The sequence below is a fragment of the Pseudochaenichthys georgianus genome, unplaced genomic scaffold (assembly GCF_902827115.2).
Source record: "Pseudochaenichthys georgianus unplaced genomic scaffold, fPseGeo1.2 scaffold_2039_arrow_ctg1, whole genome shotgun sequence".
NCBI classification, from domain to species: Eukaryota; Metazoa; Chordata; class Actinopteri; order Perciformes; family Channichthyidae; genus Pseudochaenichthys; species Pseudochaenichthys georgianus.
In genome coordinates, this window is record NW_027262747.1 from 1,978 (window position 1) to 22,711 (window position 20,734).

Sequence of the window (20,734 nt, forward strand, 5' to 3'; positions counted from 1 at the left end):
TCCCTGGTAAAGCAGAAAGTTGCGGGCAGCTGTTGTCTGAGATCGCAGGATGTGGTCTTGTTAGATGAGCCGAGAGGGAGGACTGTCTGAGGGAAGACAGCTTTTATGTGCAGCTCCACTTGTTGGAACAGCCGACAGTCCAAATTGAAATTGAGCAATTTTATTCCTCTGAATGTTTTGAAGGCCCGTCTGCACGAGATGCTTTCTGACACGATGGGTGTTTGTAAGTGTTGGTGAATATGTAAATATGATGTCCTCTATTGTTTGTTTTTATGTTGTTTTTAAGTTTCATGTGGAACTAAATTGATGAAGGTCTCCCTGTAAAAGAGATCCATGATCTCAAGAGACCTATCCGTCTGAATAAAGGTTTGAAATGAAATGAAATCACTTCTGGGATTAAACATGTTTTCCTGCTTGCTTTCTAAATAAGACTTTGATCAATAAACAAGAACAAATCCACAAACTGTCTTATTTATGCATCAACACGTGTAACCACATTTAGATAATTATCTTTAAGTAATTATAATGTGATTATTACATAAATGCCATATTGTTTTAACAATAAAACCTCGTGAAATCTCTTTACTTTCTGCTTTAAACGTTTTTTATTTACCTGTGATGACTGTCTTGAAAATGTAATATCAAACAAGATTTTTTAAACTATTTTTACACTCATTTTTTGGCAGAATCTCTTCAATTCTTACAGTTAATATTTGCCTATATGTTAATAATTTGTTCAATAAGATTCATGATTTAGAACAGATTTGGATGCTCAAAAAACCTGAGAATAAAACAAAAAAAAATCTGTAAAACAAACAAAAAAAATCAGAACAATAAACAATTCAGAAAAATAAACAATTCAGAAAAATAAACAAAAAAATCAGAAAAATAAACAAAAATTCTGAAAAATAAACAAAGCAATCTGAAACATAAAGTAAAACAGCTCGGTAATATTCAAGATGGATCTTCCCGCATGAGGCCCGATGTCACATGATCTATTTTAGTAAATAAACTCTTTCTCTTGTTGATACAGTAAAACTCAAAGACATCCGAGTGAAGCGACTCTTTGGTGGAGAAACAGAGACGGCAGGAAGCTGCACAGACTGTCCTTTCAAAATAAAAGCCCCACAGATAATGCTCCTACAGTAAGAGCAGCATATCCTCACAGCTCCTGGATGTACATCTACACACACACACACACACACACACACACACACACACACACACACACACACACACACACACACACACACACACACACACACACACACACACACACACACACACACACACACACACACACACACACACACACACACACACACACACACACACACACACACACACACACACACACACACACACACACACACACACACACACACACACACACACACACACACACACACACACACACACACACACACACACACACACACACACACACACACACACACACACGGCATAGAGAAAGTTAGACACACAAAAGCAGCTGATGTGGAAAACATAAATCTGAATAATCGTGTTTATAGATTCTTCATCACCAAAATATACATTACGCGAATCATGATACGGAGAGACCGCAGGGACAAACAGGGTCTTCTTTAAGACTCGAATCCACATGACCCCACATGACCCCACATGAAGCCACATGACCCCACATGACCCCACATGACCCCACATGAAGCCACATGACCCCACATGAAGCCACATGACCCCACATGAAGCCACATGACCCCACATGAAGCCACATGACCCCACATGACCCCACATGACCCCACATGAAGCCACATGACCCCACATGACGCCTCATAGCTAAACAGGAAGTGGTGATATTTAGCATGGGACCCTGCCCGCCTGCAGTGTCTCCCTCTTCATCCGGATGTCTCTCCAGAACTCTCCTAATATATTAATGTAAACTCTTCATCGGGGTAAACATGTCATTTCATTGGCAAAAAACAAACACACAAAAACAATGCCCGGTACACACACTTCGTATCCGTTTGACCTTCCTCGTAATGAATCGTGACTCCAGCCCTTACTCTCCGAGGCTCCTTCTGGACACATGAGGAATAACAGACAGAAGGGTCATTTAAAGCAGGAACAGACTTCTCTGATTGGCCGTCCTTCACAAGCGTCCTGATTGGTTCGAAGGACGTCAGACTTTTGTCCTCCTCCGAGTCCGCAGAGAGGAGTACAGTCCTTCCTCTCGGCGGGTGTAGAGATATATATATTTATGAGATATGTACGAGGGGTTGAAGCTCCTCTTCTCTCCGAGGTGATGAAGAGGAAGAGCAGGAGGAAGATGTGATCAGAGGTCGGCTCGGCGCTGCATCAGAGCTGGTACCACTTCTTATCTTTGTACTTCAGCATCATCTGAGGAGGGGAAGGAGAAGACAAGCTTCACGACTTGAACAGAAGTAGAGCTTCGAGTAAACCGCACGATACTCACGAAACTCAAACTGGAATAAACGACTTAAATGTCATCAAACGTGTAAGATAAAACTGGTAGAAGACTATAAACCAGAACTAGACTTAAACTCAATCAGAACTAAACAAAAAGCTAGAATTAAATTAGAATAGAAGTAGACAACATTCAGAAAAACACGTAGACTACAACTGGGATAATTAAAAGTACACTAAAAACCGATTATTACGGATAACAATCACTGAACGGGTTCCTCCCGAGGTCCAAAGCATCCGAGTGTCTCACATCGTGGGCGTGTTTGGAGAAGGAGTCGGCGCTGTTCATCATGGCGGCCGTGCGGTCCTCCAGTTCCCCGAGTTTCTGTCCTCGTTCGTCCAGAGCGATGCGAGCGCGAGCCAGATCTCCCACGACTCCTGAAGCCGCTCCCTTCACCCCCTCCATCCCCCCCGAGCCGGGGATCAGCTGGGCGAGGCTGCGAGACGCCTTCCCAGACCCCAACTCTCCAACTGGCAAAGAGGCGGGATCATTATATCAATACACGGAGAGGTGGAATAAAACACGTTCAACTGAAACCCTTTCAAAATAAAAGCTTTGAGGTTCCTGACAGCACTAACGTAGATAGTGGTTCAACACCAGCGTAATATTAATAATAAATAGCATCCTAATTATATTTAGGGCAGTTTCAAATATTTAATTTTTCTGCAGGATTTACTTCATCTTTTATTCTGAAAGTCTGTCAGGATCCATTAGAATAGAGCAGATACAAAGCATGACATGACCCATGGGCGAAGGAAGCATCCTCCATGTGGGTGGGACAAGTTGACAGGGGGTGTGGGCGGGGGTGGACCTCACCTCCTCTGAGGGGGTCCGGGGGCATGCTGTCCCGGGAAGATGATTTTTATTGAAGTTGAATGCGTCGATCTGCAATCCTTCCCCTCACTGAGCTGTAGCTATCAGCCTCTCAGTCTACAGGAGAGGACTCTCCTCCACCTCTCAAGAGTCCTTCCCCTCACTGAGCTGCAGCTATCAGCCTCTCAGTCTACAGGAGAGGACTCTCCTCCACCTCTCAAGAGTCCTTCCCCTCACTGAGCTGTAGCTATCAGCCTATCAGTCTACAGGAGAGGACTCTCCTCCACCTCTCAAGAGTCCTTCACCTCACTGAGCTGCAGCTATCAGCCTCTCAGTCTACAGGAGAGGACTCTCCTCCACCTCTCAAGAGTCCTTCCCCTCACTGAGCTGCAGCTATCAGCCTCTCAGTCTGACAGGAGAGGACTCTCCTCCACCTCTCAAGAGTCCTTCACCTCACTGAGCTGTAGCTATCAGCCTCTCAGTCTACAGGAGAGGACTCTCCTCCACCTCTCAAGAGTCCTTCCCCTCACTGAGCTGTAGCTATCAGCCTATCAGTCTACAGGAGAGGACTCTCCTCCACCTCTCAAGAGTCCTTCACCTCACTGAGCTGCAGCTATCAGCCTCTCAGTCTACAGGAGAGGACTCTCCTCCACCTCTCAAGAGTCCTTCCCCTCACTGAGCTGCAGCTATCAGCCTCTCAGTCTGACAGGAGAGGACTCTCCTCCACCTCTCAAGAGTCCTTCACCTCACTGAGCTGTAGCTATCAGCCTCTCAGTCTACAGGAGAGGACTCTCCTCCACCTCTCAAGAGTCCTTCCCCTCACTGAGCTGTAGCTATCAGCCTATCAGTCTACAGGAGAGGACTCTCCTCCACCTCTCAAGAGTCCTTCACCTCACTGAGCTGCAGCTATCAGCCTCTCAGTCTACAGGAGAGGACTCTCCTCCACCTCTCAAGAGTCCTTCCCCTCACTGAGCTGTAGCTATCAGCCTATCAGTCTACAGGAGAGGACTCTCCTCCACCTCTCAAGAGTCCTTCACCTCACTGAGCTGCAGCTATCAGCCTCTCAGTCTACAGGAGAGGACTCTCCTCCACCTCTCAAGAGTCCTTCCCCTCACTGAGCTGTAGCTATCAGCCTATCAGTCTACAGGAGAGGACTCTCCTCCACCTCTCAAGAGTCCTTCACCTCACTGAGCTGTAGCTATCAGCCTCTCAGTCTACAGGAGAGGACTCTCCTCCACCTCTCAAGAGTCCTTCACCTCACTGAGCTGCAGCTATCAGCCTCTCAGTCTACAGGAGAGGACTCTCCTCCACCTCTCAAGAGTCCTTCACCTCACTGAGCTGTAGCTATCAGCCTCTCAGTCTACAGGAGAGGACTCTCCTCCACCTCTCAAGAGTCCTTCCCCTCACTGAGCTGTAGCTATCAGCCTCTCAGTCTACAGGAGAGGACTCTCCTCCACCCCTCAAGAGTCCTTCCCCTCACTGAGCTGTAGCTATCAGCCTCTCAGTCTACAGGAGAGGACTCTCCTCCACCTCTCAAGAGTCCTTCCCCTCACTGAGCTGCAGCTATCAGCCTCTCAGTCTACAGGAGAGGACTCTCCTCCACCTCTCAAGAGTCCTTCCCCTCACTGAGCTGTAGCTATCAGCCTCTCAGTCTACAGGAGAGGACTCTCCTCCACCCCTCAAGAGTCCTTCCCCTCACTGAGCTGTAGCTATCAGCCTCTCAGTCTACAGGAGAGGACTCTCCTCCACCTCTCAAGAGTCCTTCCCCTCACTGAGCTGTAGCTATCAGCCTCTCAGTCTACAGGAGAGGACTCTCCTCCACCTCTCAAGAGTCCTTCCCCTCACTGAGCTGTAGCTATCAGCCTCTCAGTCTACAGGAGAGGACTCTCCTCCACCTCTCAAGAGTCCTTCACCTCACTGAGCTGTAGCTATCAGCCTCTCAGTCTACAGGAGAGGACTCTCCTCCACCTCTCAAGAGTCCTTCACCTCACTGAGCTGCAGCTATCAGCCTCTCAGTCTACAGGAGAGGACTCTCCTCCACCTCTCAAGAGTCCTTCACCTCACTGAGCTGTAGCTATCAGCCTCTCAGTCTACAGGAGAGGACTCTCCTCCACCTCTCAAGAGTCCTTCCCCTCACTGAGCTGTAGCTATCAGCCTCTCAGTCTACAGGAGAGGACTCTCCTCCACCCCTCAAGAGTCCTTCCCCTCACTGAGCTGTAGCTATCAGCCTCTCAGTCTACAGGAGAGGACTCTCCTCCACCTCTCAAGAGTCCTTCCCCTCACTGAGCTGTAGCTATCAGCCTCTCAGTCTACAGGAGAGGACTCTCCTCCACCTCTCAAGAGTCCTTCCCCTCACTGAGCTGTAGCTATCAGCCTCTCAGTCTACAGGAGAGGACTCTCCTCCACCCCTCAAGAGTCCTTCCCCTCACTGAGCTGTAGCTATCAGCCTCTCAGTCTACAGGAGAGGACTCTCCTCCACCTCTCAAGAGTCCTTCCCCTCACTGAGCTGTAGCTATCAGCCTCTCAGTCTACAGGAGAGGACTCTCCTCCACCTCTCAAGAGTCCTTCACCTCACTGAGCTGTAGCTATCAGCCTCTCAGTCTACAGGAGAGGACTCTCCTCCACCTCTTCAATAACAGCGCCTTATATCCGGGTGCTAGTGGAGCACGCTCGTGAACTGTTAGCACCGGAGCCTCGCAGCGGGGAAATTATTTTACAACTAAAGACGCAGCATGTGCACGGCTCTGAGAATCTGCCTTGGTGCAAAGCAGCAGGATGAAAACATGGTACGGAGTTTCATTGCTTTGGGCGTTCTCTCAATCAGCAAGAGGAATGGATTTGATGGTGAAGCTCTGACCCAGCGCTCTGCAGAGAGCGGAGAGCGGAGAGACCGGTTCACGGACTTTCTGCATCGTACAAGTGGGGGGGTCTAAAGTAATCATTTTAAAAGGTGGGGGGGACACTCATGTCATGATCATAAATACATAAACATAATAATAAAGTATAGAATGTGATGTATGTGTACTCACAGAGGTCCTCCCGGTCCAGAGACTGAGCTCCTCCTCCGAAGAGACCTTTAAAGAATCCTCTGTTCGGAGCCTCTGGGGTTTCAACCGGGGTGAACAGCTCACTCAGCATCTCCTGGAACATCAGAAATATATATAAATATTACCTGCAGAAATACAGGTATTACTAACTCACTCAGCATCTCATAAAGCATCCACATCTTTAATATAAACTCTATATCACCTGTAGAAATAAAGATATTGAACAATGTAACTGGCTGTTACAGTAATACATCTCCCCCCTCACCTGTCTGTGCTCACAGGTGTCCTGGCTGTTCCAGTAACCCCCCTCACCTGTCTGTGCTCACAGGTGTCCTGGCTGTTCCAGTAACCCCCCTCACCTGTCTGTGCTCACAGGTGTCCTGGCTGTTCCAGTAACCCCCCTCACCTGTCTGTGCTCACAGGTGTCCTGGCTGTTACAGTAACCCCCCTCACCTGTCTGTGCTCACAGGTGTCCTGGCTGTTCCAGTAACCCCCCTCACCTGTCTGTGCTCACAGGTGTCCTGGCTGTTCCAGTAACCCCCCTCACCTGTCTGTGCTCACAGGTGTCCTGGCTGTTCCAGTAACCCCCCTCACCTGTCTGTGCTCACAGGTGTCCTGGCTGTTACAGTAACCCCCCTCACCTGTCTGTGCTCACAGGTGTCCTGGCTGTTACAGTAACCCCCCTCACCTGTCTGTGCTCACAGGTGTCCTGGCTGTTCCAGTAACCCCCCTCACCTGTCTGTGCTCACAGGTGTCCTGGCTGTTCCAGTAACCCCCCTCACCTGTCTGTGCTCACTGGTGTCCTGGCTGTTCCAGTAACCCCCCTCACCTGTCTGTGCTCACAGGTGTCCTGGCTGTTCCAGTAACCCCCCTCACCTGTCTGTGCTCACAGGTGTCCTGGCTGTTCCAGTAACCCCCCTCACCTGTCTGTGCTCACAGGTGTCCTGGCTGTTCCAGTAACCCCCCTCACCTGTCTGTGCTCACAGGTGTCCTGGCTGTAGGTGAGCCTCTGGATCTCCGTGGGGGAGGTCAGGTAGAGAGCCTGGCCCAGGTGAGAGAAGCAGAAGGTTCTGGCGATCCTCATGTCCGTCAGAGGGAGGTAGTTCACGTCCAGCAGGGGGCGCAAGCTGGGCAAACTGAGAGGGGGGGACACATCAAGCATTCATACAAAATAACATTTACTATTTATTCAAATTAAGGATCTTTTGGGGACCTTTAATTAATGTTTAGGGGCGACAGACTTTTAAAATCCTCAATAGAAACTTCAAATGTAAATCCATATTTAAGGGTTTTGCAGAATAAATGTTAAATAATCTTAACTAACTTCAACATAAAGTACATCTATAAAACCACAATAATACAAAAGTATACTTATTATTTATTGATTTAATTTAAGAGGGATGAAGTCTGTAAAACACGACAGACGTTCACAGCTTCATTCAAAAACCCTGAAATATTTCAAAATGTTTTGTTGTTGTTAATTTGAGTAAGATGTGCATATTCCAACTCTCACGTGCACGTAGTTTCTGTATTCTAGAACAGAGGAACAGTCATTTCACCCAATATCTCACGGGGTTCAGAGTGACAGCCAGGTATTTATAACCCTGTTGTTGTTGTATTACCTCAGGGTCATGATGTGTCTGTGTATTATTATTATTGTCGTTGTTGTTGTTGTTGATGTGTCTGTGTATTGTTGTTGCTTTGGTACCTGAGGGTCATGATGTGTCTGTGTGTTGTTGTTGTTGTTGTTGTTGTTGTGGTACCTGAGGGTCACGATGTGTATGTGTATTGTTGTTGTTGTAGTTGTAACTGAGGGTCATGAGGTGTCGGTGTATTGTTGTTGTTGTTGTTGTAGTTGTAACTGAGGGTCATGAGGTGTCGGTGTATTGTTGTTGTTGTTGTACCTGAGGGTCATGATGTGTCTGTGTATTGTTGTTGTTGTTGTACCTGAGGGTCATGATGTGTATGTGTATTGTTGTTGTTGTAGTTGTAACTGAGGGTCATGAGGTGTCGGTGTATTGTTGTTGTTGTTGTACCTGAGGGTCATGATGTGTATGTGTATTGTTGTTGTTGTAGTTGTAACTGAGGGTCATGAGGTGTCGGTGTATTGTTGTTGTTGTTGTAACTGAGAGTCATGAGGTGTCGGTGTATTGTTGTTGTTATTGTTGTATTACCTGAGGGTCATGTTGTATATGTGTATTGTTGTTGTTGTTGTATTACCTGAGAGTCATGAGGTGTCGGTGTATTGTTGTTGTTGTACCTGAGGGTCATGATGTGTCGGTGTATTGTTGTTGTTGTTGTTGTTGTTGTAGTTGTAACTGAGGGTCATGAGGTGTCGGTGTATTGTTGTTGTTGTTGTACCTGAGGGTCATGATGTGTCGGTGTATTGTTGTTGTTGTTGTTGTTGTTGTTGTAACTGAGAGTCATGAGGTGTCGGTGTATTGTTGTTGTTATTGTTGTATTACCTGAGGGTCATGTTGTATATGTGTATTGTTGTTGTTGTTGTTGTACCTGAGGGTCATGATGTGTCGGTGTATTGTTGTTGTTGTTGTTGTTGTACCTGAGGGTCATGATGTGTCGGTGTATTGTTGTTGTTGTTGTTGTTGTAGTTGTAACTGAGGGTCATGAGGTGTCGGTGTATTGTTGTTGTTGTTGTACCTGAGGGTCATGATGTGTCGGTGTATTGTTGTTGTTGTTGTAGTTGTAACTGAGAGTCATGAGGTGTCGGTGTATTGTTGTTGTTGTTGTAGTTGTACCTGAGGGTCATGATGTGTATGTGTATTGTTGTTGTTGTTGTTGTACCTGAGAGTCATGGTGTGTCTGTGTATTGTTGTTGTTGTTGTTGTTGTAGTTGTACCTGAGGGTCATGATGTGTCTGTGTATTGTTGTTGTTGTTGTAGTTGTACCTGAGGGTCATGATGTGTATGTGTATTGTTGTTGTTGTTGTTGTTGTACCTGAGAGTCATGGTGTGTCGGTGTATTGTTGTTGTTGTTGTAGTTGTACCTGAGGGTCATGATGTGTCTGTGTATTGTTGTTGTTGTTGTAGTTGTACCTGAGGGTCATGATGTGTATGTGTATTGTTGTTGTTGTTGTTGTTGTTGTTGTACCTGAGAGTCATGGTGTGTCTGTGTATTGTTGTTGTTGTTGTTGTAACTGAGGGTCATGAGGTGTCGGTGTATTGTTGTTGTTGTTGTAACTGAGTCATGATGTGTCTGTGTATTGTTGTTGTTGTTGTAGTTGTACCTGAGGGTCATGATGTGTATGTGTATTGTTGTTGTTATTGTTGTTGTTGTACCTGAGGGTCATGATGTGTCTGTGTATTGTTGTTGTTGTTGTTGTTGTAGTTGTACCTGAGGGTCATGATGTGTATGTGTATTGTTGTTGTTGTTGTAGTTGTACCTGAGGGTCATGATGTGTCTGTGTATTGTTGTTGTTGTTGTTGTAGTTGTACCTGAGGGTCATGATGTGTATGTGTATTGTTGTTGTTGTAGTTGTACCTGAGGGTCATGATGTGTCTGTGTATTGTTGTTGTTGTTGTTGTTGTACCTGAGGGTCATGATGTGTCCGTTGGCACAGAAGCACGCGATGCAGTTGCCCCCCCCCAGCGTCACCACGTCGGCCCTCAGCACGAAGGAGCTCTCGCTGATGCTGTGTTTGTGGAGGCGGCTCTGAGAGGGCAGCGCCAGCACCTTGGCCTGTTTCTCTGACACCAGGACCAGGAACTGAGAGTCCTGACCCTCCACTGAGGGGGGGGGCGAGGGGGGGCGGCGTCGCCTCTTCTCCCGCTGGTCCTCCTCAGAGCCGTTCGGGTCGTACCATTGTTCAGAGGGGGGGGGGAGGAGGGAGCCACTGGAGTCCAGAAGAGCCATCGTGAGGATCCCCGCCTTCAGGGTCTCCAGGGAGCCTAAACGGGGACATACGGAGATTCAGTTAGAATACAAACAACTTACAATTATATTAAGGGGGACTTTTGGCTATTTGTGTCCATTTGTAGTCCATCTATAGCAGTGCTTCTCAAAGTGTGGTCTGCTGGTGGTCCGTGAGCGCCCCCTAGTGGTCCGTGAGTATATTGGTAACATTTCACATTTGAAATACATTTATTTATTTAAATTTTCCGCACTCTCGCGGGAATATCTCCGCAATGGAGCGAGCTTAAGTTTCACTTTCAGTTGCATGATATAGCCCAGGGCAACACCTTCGTCGCACATGTTGCCACTTGTTTGTACCTTTTTCAGGCGATTTGTAATCTGTTCTAGAAAAATGATGTGTTTTTGGATATTTGTGGAGTTATGTGGTCCGCGAGTGTTTTTTTATTAGTTAAGTCCTTGGTATGAAAAGGTTTGAGAAACACTGATCTAGAGTCATTTGTAGTCATGTGTCTCCATTTATAGTAATTTGTGTCCATTGATAGTCATTTGTAGTATTGTTGTGTCCATTTGTGTCGATTTTAAGTCATTTTACGCCCATACATTATGTAGTCATTTGTGTCCATTTAAGTTGAAAAATCAGTATATGTAACGTGTAATATAGTGTCCTCACCACAAGGGGCGACCCCCACAGGCTGCTGCAGCCTCGTCTCCCCGGGGGGGGGCAGGCTGAGCGCCACCATGATGACGGAGCCCATGGAGGTGCCCAGCAGCAGAGAAGGACCCAGAGACGCATCACCCTTCCTGGGGAAGCTCTCACAGAAGCTCAGGGAGGAGATGACCTCTCGGGACTCTCTGTCGAGGCTGCTGACGCTCGAGCTGCGGGAGCGAGAGAACGAGGCGTTCACTTCTAAAGAGAGGAGAGGAAATGTCATTATTAAAAATGTAATGTTTAATATATTTAGAGAGGAGGTCGCTGTGAAGGATCTGAGAGCAGGAAGACAGTTAGCATGTTAGCTCCTGCTGAGACGTGTGAGACGTTATTCCTGAGAAAGTATGCACGGCAGTCTACGATGAGACAAATGATTACTTTATATTATTTAAATGTTGCCATGATTTACAGAAAAGCTCCTACAGTTTATGGCAGATTAGATTTAAGACTTTTTAAGCTTTTTAAATGCCGTTTGGAACACATTCAAAACCAATTTTAAGCACTCATATAATCTTATCTGTGCAACGAGAGGCATTTGGTCCATGTGTGTGTTGTTATTATATTATTAGATATTACCAAATACTTTTAGCAAGATTCCCAAAAAGCCTTTCAAACCAATTAAAGCCTCATTTTTAGAATAATTAATTGAATGGCTTCTCTTGCTTTTTGTGGATCCCTGCACACGGGATGTTTTACAATAAAAAAATATGTATTTTGCGAACCAGGCAGGGTGCAGTTTGTAAATGTATTGGATTTATTTCTACTGGAATAAGGTCTCATCTGAACACCTGAAACCTCCCGTCCCAGCAGCAGAAACGCAATCAGTTTTCACAGAGAGACGTTTCTTTAAAGGTTTCCTTCAATCAAAATGAAACATTCTCAAAGTGAAAGAGAAACGTTAGACAACGGGCCCCCACACCCCCTGCCGAGGAGCAACACACGCCGTTTAGTTAGAAGAGCTTCAGTGGTCATTTGGAGTCTTTTTGAAGTCATTTGGAGTCTCTTTGAAGTCATTTGGAGTCTCTTTGGAGTCATTTGGAGTCTCTTTGAAGTCATTTGGAGTCTCTTTGGAGTCATTTGGAGTCTCTTTGGAGTCTCTTTGAAGTCATTTGGAGTCTCTTTGAAGTCATTTGGAGTCTTTTTGAAGTCATTTGGAGTCTCTTTGAAGTCATTTGGAGTTTCTTTGAAGTCATTTGGAGTCTTTTGAAGTCATTTGGAGTCTCTTTGAAGTCATTTGGAGTCTCTTTGAAGTCATTTGGAGTCATTTGGAGTCTCTTTGGAGTCATTTGGAGTCTTTTTGGAGTCATTTGGAGTCTCTTTGAAGTCATTTGGAGTCATTTGGAGTCTCTTTGGAGTCATTTGGAGTCTCTTTGGAGTCTTTTTGAAGTCATTTGGAGTCATTTGGAGTCTCTTTGAAGTCATTTGGAGTCTCTTTGAAGTCATTTGGAGTCTCTTTGAAGTCATTTGGAGTCTTTTTGGGGTCATTTGGAGTCTCTTTGGAGTCATTTGGAGTCTCTTTTGAGTCTCTTTGGAGTCTCTTTGAAGTCATTTGGAGTCATTTGGAGTCTCTCTGAAGTCATTTGGAATCTCTTTGAAGTCATTTGGAGTATCTTTGAAGTCTTTTGGGGGTCATTTGGAGTCTCTTTGAAGTCATTTGGAGTCTCTTTGAAGTCATTTGGAGTCTCTTTGAAGTCATTTGGAGTATCTTTGAAGTCTTTTTGGGGTCATTTGGAGTCTCTTTGAAGTCATTTGGAGTCTCTTTGAAGTCATTTGGAGTCTCTTTGAAGTCATTTGGAGTCTTTTTGGGGTCATTTGGAGTCTCTTTGGAGTCATTTGGAGTCTCTTTGGAGTCTCTTTGAAGTCATTTGGAGTCATTTGGAGTCTCTCTGGAGTCATTTGGAATCTCTTTGAAGTCATTTGGAGTATCTTTGAAGTCTTTTTGGGGTCATTTGGAGTCTCTTTGAAGTCATTTGGAGTATCTTTGAAGTCTTTTTGGGGTCATTTGGAGTCTCTTTGAAGTCATTTGGAGTCTCTTTGAAGTCATTTGGAGTCTCTTTGAAGTCATTTGGAGTCTCTTTGGAGTCTCTTTGAAGTCATTTAGAGTCTCTTTGAAGTCATTTGGAGTCTTTTTGAAGTCATTTTGGAGTCTCTTTGAAGTCATTTGGAGTCTTTTTGGGGTCATTTGGAGTCATTTGGAGTCTCTTTGGAGTCATTTGGAGTCTTTTTGGGGTCATTTTGAGTCTCTTTGAAGTCATTTGGAGTCTCTTTGAATTCATTTGGAGTCTCTTTGAAGTCATTTGGAGTCTCTTTGGGGTCATTTGGAGTCTTTTTGGGGTCATTTGGAGTCTCTTTGAAGTCATTTGGAGTCTCTTTGGAGTCTCTTTGAAGTCATTTAGAGTCTCTTTGAAGTCATTTGGAGTCTTTTTGAAGTCATTTTGGAGTCTCTTTGAAGTCATTTGGAGTCTTTTTGGGGTCATTTGGAGTCATTTGGAGTCTCTTTGGAGTCATTTGGAGTCTTTTTGGGGTCATTTTGAGTCTCTTTTAAGTCATTTGGAGTCTCTTTGAAGTCATTTGGAGTCTCTTTGAAGTCATTTGGAGTCTCTTTGGAGTCATTTGGAGTCTCTTTGAAGTCATTTGGAGTCTCTTTGAAGTCATGTGGAGTATCTTTGAAGTCTTTTTGGGGTCATTTGGAGTCTCTTTGAAGTCATTTGGAGTCTCTTTGAAGTCATTTGGAGTCTCTTTGAAGTCATTTGGAGTCTCTTTGAAGTCATTTGGAGTCTTTTTGAAGTCATTTTGGAGTCTCTTTGAAGTCATTTGGAGTCTTTTTGGGGTCATTTGGAGTCTCTTTGAAGTCATATTGTGTCTCTTTGAAGTCATTTTGAGTCACTTTGAAGTCATTTGGAGTCTTTTGGGGGTCATTTGGAGTCTCTTTGAAGTCATTTGGAGTCTTTTTGGGGTCATTTGGAGTCTCTTTGAAGTCATTTGGAGTCTCTTTGAAGTCATTTGGAGTCTTTTTGGGGTCATTTGGAGTCTCTTTGAAGTCATTTGGAGTCTCTTTGAAGTCATTTGGAGTCTTTTTGGGGTCATTTGGAGTCTCTTTGAAGTCATTTGGAGTCTCTTTGAATTCATTTGGAGTCTCTTTGAAGTCATTTGGAGTCTCTTTGGGGTCATTTGGAGTCTTTTTGGGATCATTTGGAGTCTCTTTGAAGTCATATTGAGTCTCTTTGAAGTCATTTTGAGTCATATTGAGTCTCTTTGAAGTCATTTTGAGTGCAAAACTGGCCTTCAAGTAGCCACATTATTCATGCTGCCTCATTACTGTTCTTAAAGCAGTCCAAACAACCTAAAGAGGATCCACACACATACAAACACACACACACCCACACACACACAGTTCTTCAAAAGGATTCACTGCAAACAGAAGATGTAATGTCTCTTGAGTGTCTGCACTCTCCTCAGGAAGAAGTACCAGTTAGTACCAGTTAGCACCAGTTAGTAGCAGTTAGCACCAGTTAGTACCAGTTAGCACCAGTTAGTAGCAGTTAGCACCAGTTAGTAGCAGTTAGCACCAGTTAGTTAGTACCAGTTAGCACCAGTTAGTAGCAGTTAGCACCAGTTAGTAGCAGTTAGCACCAGTTAGTTAGTACCAGTTAGCACCAGTTAGTAGCAGTTAGCACCAGTTAGTAGCAGTTAGCACCAGTTAGTTAGCACCAGTTAGCACCAGTTAGTAGCAGTTAGCACCAGTTAGCACCAGTTAGTAGCAGTTAGCACCAGTTAGTAGCAGTTAGTACCAGTCATCCCACTTCAGGTCCACTCACTGTGGGCTGACTTAGTTCTACAGACGGCTCGGTTTGCAGGAACGCCTTCATTCACAAAATAAAGAGGCTGCTTGCAGGTGACCCTCTGCTCACCTGCAGTTAATAACGTCCAGCATCAGAGGGTAACGTTCACACGGACACAGAGGCAGATAATACTCAGAGCAGTTAATAACGTCCAGCATCAGAGGGTAACGTTCACACGGACACAGAGGCAGATAATACTCAGAGCAGTTAATAACGTCCAGCATTAGAGGGTAACGTTCACACGGACACAGAGGCAGATAATACTCAGAGCTGTGCAGTAACGTCCAGCATCAGAGGGTAACGTTCACACGGACACAGAGGCAGATAATACTCAGAGCTGTGCAGTAACGTCCAGCATCAGAGGGTGTGTCACACGGACACAGAGGCAGATAATACACAGAGCAGCGCAGGATGAGAAGGATCCGATGAGAGGAGGATGAGAGGCGTGGGGGTGGAGTGTGAGGGTTAGGGTCTTTCCTTCATTGAAAAAACCCCTAAAATCTAGATTTTTTTTTTCCAAGGAATTTAATTTGTTTTTAACTTTTTCTCAGAGTTTGACTTCAATGAGAATTTTTACTATTTTTCAGAACTTTTAAATCAGAATTTTTACTTTTTTTCAGATGTTTTAATCGTCTGGAGTTTCCCCTCTTGAGAATTTCTACTTTCAGATTTTTACTTTTTCAGTTTTTTTTTTACTAATTTTCACTTTTTTCAGATTTATAAAAAATAATTCTCAATATTCAGAGTTTTCTCTTTTTGTCATACTTTTACTATTTCAGGAGCACGATCAGTTTTATTCATTTTTCTACCACTTTCCCCGAATGAATTTATCTAAAAATTTAAGAATTTAAAGAATTTCCATTTTTTTATTAGAATGTTCACTTAATTGGGAATCGAGTCATTTTCTCCACAATCTTGACTTTTTTTCAGGATTTTAAAGTTTTTCCGAATCTCGACTTTTTACTTTTTCCCAAAAAAAACATTTTTCAGATTTTTCAAATGTTTTCTCCGAACGGACTTCTGACATATTTTCACTCTTTTTGTTCATTTTTCCACAGAATTTTGCTCAGTATGTATTTTTGTTTAGTTTTTATGTTTTTATTAGGGCTGTCAAGTTAACGCGTTAACGCAAAAACGCGTTATTTTGTATTGCGTGTAACGCATGTGTATTTTTTTTTCCTCGGCCGCCCCGTAGCTTCAGAGCGCATCGAGTTTAAAATACCATCTACAAACTGATGCTGCTGACAGCCCCGCTCCTGCCGCCCGCTTGTGGCAGACCACACTTCCACGCTCACCGGCAGGCACCGACTGGCCATCGGGAGGACCGGGAGGGTGTGTGTGTGTGTGTGTGTGTGTGTGTATGTGTGACATGAGCGAGCGAGGGAGAGACCTTACGTGCATTACCGTACCGCAGTGTGAACGCGGCTATTGTTGTTGTTAGCATCTGGTGCTAGCTAGCTGCGCTAACGGATATAAGGAGCTGTTTCAATGAAAACAGAGGAGCGAGCTATCCACACAGCTGCGCCGAGCACTTGACTTGATGCTCGATGCAGGAAGCCAGACAGCGGGACATTGTACGAGAAGTCAGCACACTCATGATTGCAGCAACATGATTGCAGCGTCCAGGCAGCTCCCGTTCGAGCATATGCCTTGAGTTGCACATAGCTCCAACGATCTCACACACACACACACACACACACACACACACACACACACACACACACACACACACACACACACACACACACACACACACACACACACACACACACACACACACACACACACACACACACACACACACACACACACACACACACACACACACACACACACACACACACACACACACACACACTATTGTATGAGAGAGGTTCCAGGTTGAATTGAGGTGAATATTTGTAATGTTCCAGGTTGTTGTGTTTAATATTCATGAGAATATTTGTCATTGATCAAATGATAATAAACATTAGCATAAAGCATATTTGTCCACTCACATGTTGATAAGAGTATTAAAAACTTGAAAAATATTCCTCTAAGGTGCATTTAGAACAGATAAAAAATGTGCGATTAATTTGCGATTAATCGACTGACAGCCCTAGTTTTTATAAATGCTTGTATTTTAGTTTAGTTTTTATGTTTTTATAAATGCTTTCATCATAATATAAGCATCTCTGTTGAAAGTTATTTTACTGATTGTATTTACCTGTTATTTGAAGTGAATTTTTGTTTTTAGGATGACTTGACATCTGTCCGGGACTGCAGACGAAAACTAGCGTGTTGGATAACTCTGGTGCATTTACAGAAATGTCAATCAATGCGCAAATAAATATAATAAAATAAAAATAAAAGATCTCTATTAAAGTGTTCCCGTACTGCTCTCGTGCTCCCCCTGCAGGAAGAAATGTTAACTGCAGTCATGTTGAGTCTCTTTGAGTAACGTGTGTCTCTCAGGTTGGTTTCAAGTCATTTCGTGTTCATTATAGTCACACATCAAATCCCAGGTTTTAGTGTTTCTTACCCGGGTCTGACTTTTCACCAGAGTAGCTAATTTTCCGAGAGATCCTGGCTGCAACACAAACAAACACTCAGTGCATGAGGACAGACGGGGCGTGAACACATGATGAAGAGTCAAACTGGAAGGCTGCCTCTCGCTGTTCATTCGGAGCAAGATAAGGATGATTCTGAGTCTTAAGAGTGGCGATTCAACTGAAGGACGACTGCTGGCGGCTTTCATGAAGTCCCCGTATAATGATATCAACGTCTTTGTGAGCTGAAGGATTGTTCTGATCCAATTGCATTCCTGTGAACTGGAGCCGTCTTTATACCGGAACCAGAACCAGCACCAGCACCGGAACCGGAACCAGAACCATAACCATAACCGGAACCATAACCGGAACCAGAACCAGAACCATAACTGGAACCAGAACCGGAACCGGCACCGGAACCAGAACCAGCACCAGCAGTTGTTTCAGAGGAACGACCACTCGTAATAAACTCTGAGATTAAACATGAGCAGCCAGAGCGCCTGCAGCGGAGGAGGAGGAGAGAGGAGGAGGAGGAGGAGGAGGAGGAGGAGGAGGAGGAGGAGGAGATATTAGTAGAATAAAGATTTACAGAGGAACCAGAAACAGATTCATCACAGAGAGCCGGTTAGTGGAGGTTCTGTGCTTTGAATCACTTATTAGTAGAGTCTCTCTCTCTCTCTCTCCCTCCCTCCCTCCCTCTACCATTCTCTCTCTCTCTCCCTCCCTCCCTCTACCATTCTCTCTCTCTCCCTCCCTCCCTCCCTCTACCATTCTCTCCCTCCCTCTACCATTCTCTCTCTCTCTCTCTCTCTCTAGACTAAAGTGGAATAAAACTAAAACAGAAAGTGGAATAGAACAAGATGATACACTGATTATATTTAGGGCAGAATAAAGCAGTCACATATATTTGATTTGAAAGCGCGGTCAGAATCAGAACTGTTTGCTGCCGGACTCAGACCCGCGAGGAAAGAGCAGCCGCAGCCCGTCTGCGCAGAGAATGAGGAAAGAGCAGCCGCAGCCCGTCTGCGCAGAGAATGAGGAAAGAGCAGCCGCAGCCCGTCTGCGCAGAGAATGAGGAAAGAGCAGCCGCAGCCCGTCTGCGCAGAGAATGAGGAAAGAGCAGCCGCAGCCCGTCTGCGCAGAGAATGAGGAAAGAGCAGCCGCAGCCGCAGCCCGTCTGCGCAGAGAAGTCATGCAATGGATTAAAATCATTTGTTAAATCACGGTTTCCCACAAAGCCTGTGTGATTAGTCCCAACAGGAAGTCATTAGAGGGCTAGAGAGTCAACACTTAAGGGACATTACCAAAGTCATTGGCAACCGTCTTGGAAAAGCGTCTGCTCTTAGACTTCACTGGAAACGAGAGAGTGTTTATTTAAAATCTGCTTTAGTTAAGTGTAAATATATCAGAGCACGTGTCTCAGTACAGACCCTTCTCTATGAACCTGTGCTTCCGCTCGTCATCCGAGTTGCACGGCGACGCAGACCCTTAACGACAAACATCAGCTTTTAAAAAGAGCACTTAGGTAAGAGGAACAAAACCCCTTAAAGTTAAGATTTACCTTAAAGTTAACAATTACATTTGAGTTGACCTTAATCCTTATTAGGGTTTAACACTCAAGGAATCCCTTAGAGTTAGTTAAACTGTTGCACAAAATACCTTAAGTTAAGATGTCCCTTAAAGTTTGGTTTCCTTAAATCCATTCCATTCTTAACATTTTAATTTACCTTAATCCTTATTAGGGTTTAACACTTAAGGAATCCCTTACATTTAGACAAACCATTTGACAATAGACCTTAAGTTAAGATTTTCCTTAAAGTTTTAGATCCTTAAGTACAATTAGTTGTCTTAATGTCATTTTTAATACTGCTTCTTCCCTTTAATTCTTATTAGGGATTAACACTCAAGGAATCCCTTAGAGTTAGTTAAACTGTTGCACAAAATACCTTAAGTTAAGATGTCCCTTAAAGTTTGGGTTCCTTAAATCCATTCCATTCTTAACATTTTAATTTACCTTAATCCTTATTAGGGTTTAACACTTAAGGAATCCCTTAAAGTTAGTTTGACAATAGACCTCAAATTAAGATTTCTTAAAATAAAATCTGCTGTAATAAAATACCCTTAAGGCTTCCTCTTAAAGTTATCCTTAACATGCTGACCTTAGTATTCAAGCTTTTCTCCTTAACTTGGTTTGATAATTAAGGAATCCCTTAAAGTTAGTCAAACCGTTTGACAATAAATTAAGATTTCCCTCAAAGTTTGACTTGAAATAAAATACCCTTAAGGCTTCCTCTTAAGGTTATCCTTAACATGCCGACCTTAGTATTCAAGCTGTTCTCCTTATCTTGGTTTAATACTTTAGTTAAACTGTTGTACTAAACACTTTAAGGGTCTGCGTTAGGGTTCCCTTAAAATAAAATCAGCTGCACAAATACTCTTAAGTCTTTTCCAGGTTACCTGAGGTGGGGGATTTGCATCGATCCTCCGAGGTGTTGGAGCCGTCCATGGAGTCTCCGGCTGCCGAGGGAGAACACAGGGGATTAAACACGGAGGACTTCAATGTAATAAAGCCTTAGTGCCGACACAGAAGCTCCTGCAGCACATGTACAGTCACAAAGGGAGAGCTATGAGAAGAGAGGGGCATCTCAGGGGGTCAGAGATAAACAGATCTTATTTATACTAATTCATTCATTATTTGGCCAGTAAGTGCCTTAATTAAGTAGAAGCAGCTCTCTAAGGGGGGGGCAGAGGGGAGGATTGTATGAAGTCAACAATCTTAGGTCGCATTCACACCTAGTCCGCTCTCTGGTGGCTCCAGACCACAGTTTGTGCCATTGCTTCATTTTCCAGAAGGTTCGGTTTGCGTTCTCACGGCAAAACTCAAACGGACTATAAACACAAGTCATGTGCTCGGAAATGCTGTTCACCCATTGGTCAGACATTAGGGGTAAAAACGCAAATCCCGGCAATTTCTCCCGGAGCCTCGGCCATGGAGCATCGGCACTTTCTGCAGGTCATTCTCGTGCTGCTGTTAGTCTGGAGATCAGCAGACGCTAGCGGCCCGCGCATATGATTATACAATCAGACCACGTGCGATAAAAAACATTATAACACAATGAGAGACGTTCTGCAGTCAGGAGGGCGTTTCCCTGACGACAGGTGTTCTGACTTTTATGCTGACGGAGAATTTTTACTTTACACGACACTGTTCAACTCTTCATCCTGATTCACTCTTTACTAAACACGGATATCTTCCAAATCTTCCAGATTTGGAAGATATCCGCGTTCTTGTGACTCGTAAATACTGCGCTTCCTGTGTTTTGGTGCGGACTGCGTTCACACCAGCGATGAACCGCTCCAGAGTTCACTAGCAAGCGCTCCGAGACCACCTCTTTTAGACGGACCAGAGTCCGGTTGTTTAGTTCACTTCAGAGGTCTCGGTCTGCGTTCACACCGACCCA

General features: G+C 44.5%; 1 protein-coding gene across 5 annotated transcripts; it reads right to left on the reverse strand.

The window, feature by feature from the left end:
- Positions 1–1,511: 1,511 nt before the first annotated feature.
- Positions 1,512–19,861, reverse strand: LOC117441842 (syntaxin-binding protein 5-like). Of its 5 annotated transcripts, XM_034077858.2 has the most exons (11): positions 19,731–19,861; positions 18,704–18,760; positions 18,578–18,625; positions 17,267–17,314; positions 14,722–14,814; positions 10,865–11,101; positions 9,872–10,229; positions 7,295–7,460; positions 6,307–6,418; positions 2,714–2,934; positions 1,512–2,376 (listed from the first exon to the last, which is right to left on the reverse strand). In XM_034077858.2, exons 1-11 carry the CDS (start codon positions 19,777–19,779, stop codon positions 2,335–2,337), a joined length of 1,431 nt encoding a protein of 476 aa, XP_033933749.1. In that variant the 5' UTR covers positions 19,780–19,861; the 3' UTR covers positions 1,512–2,334. The 5 variants fall into 5 exon arrangements, with proteins under 5 accessions (XP_033933749.1, XP_033933750.1, XP_033933751.1 ...); XM_034077859.2 differs by lacking the exon at positions 14,722–14,814 and having other exon boundaries at positions 19,731–19,850; XM_034077860.1 differs by lacking the exons at positions 18,578–18,625; positions 18,704–18,760 and having other exon boundaries at positions 19,731–19,794.
- Positions 19,862–20,734: the final 873 nt, after the last annotated feature.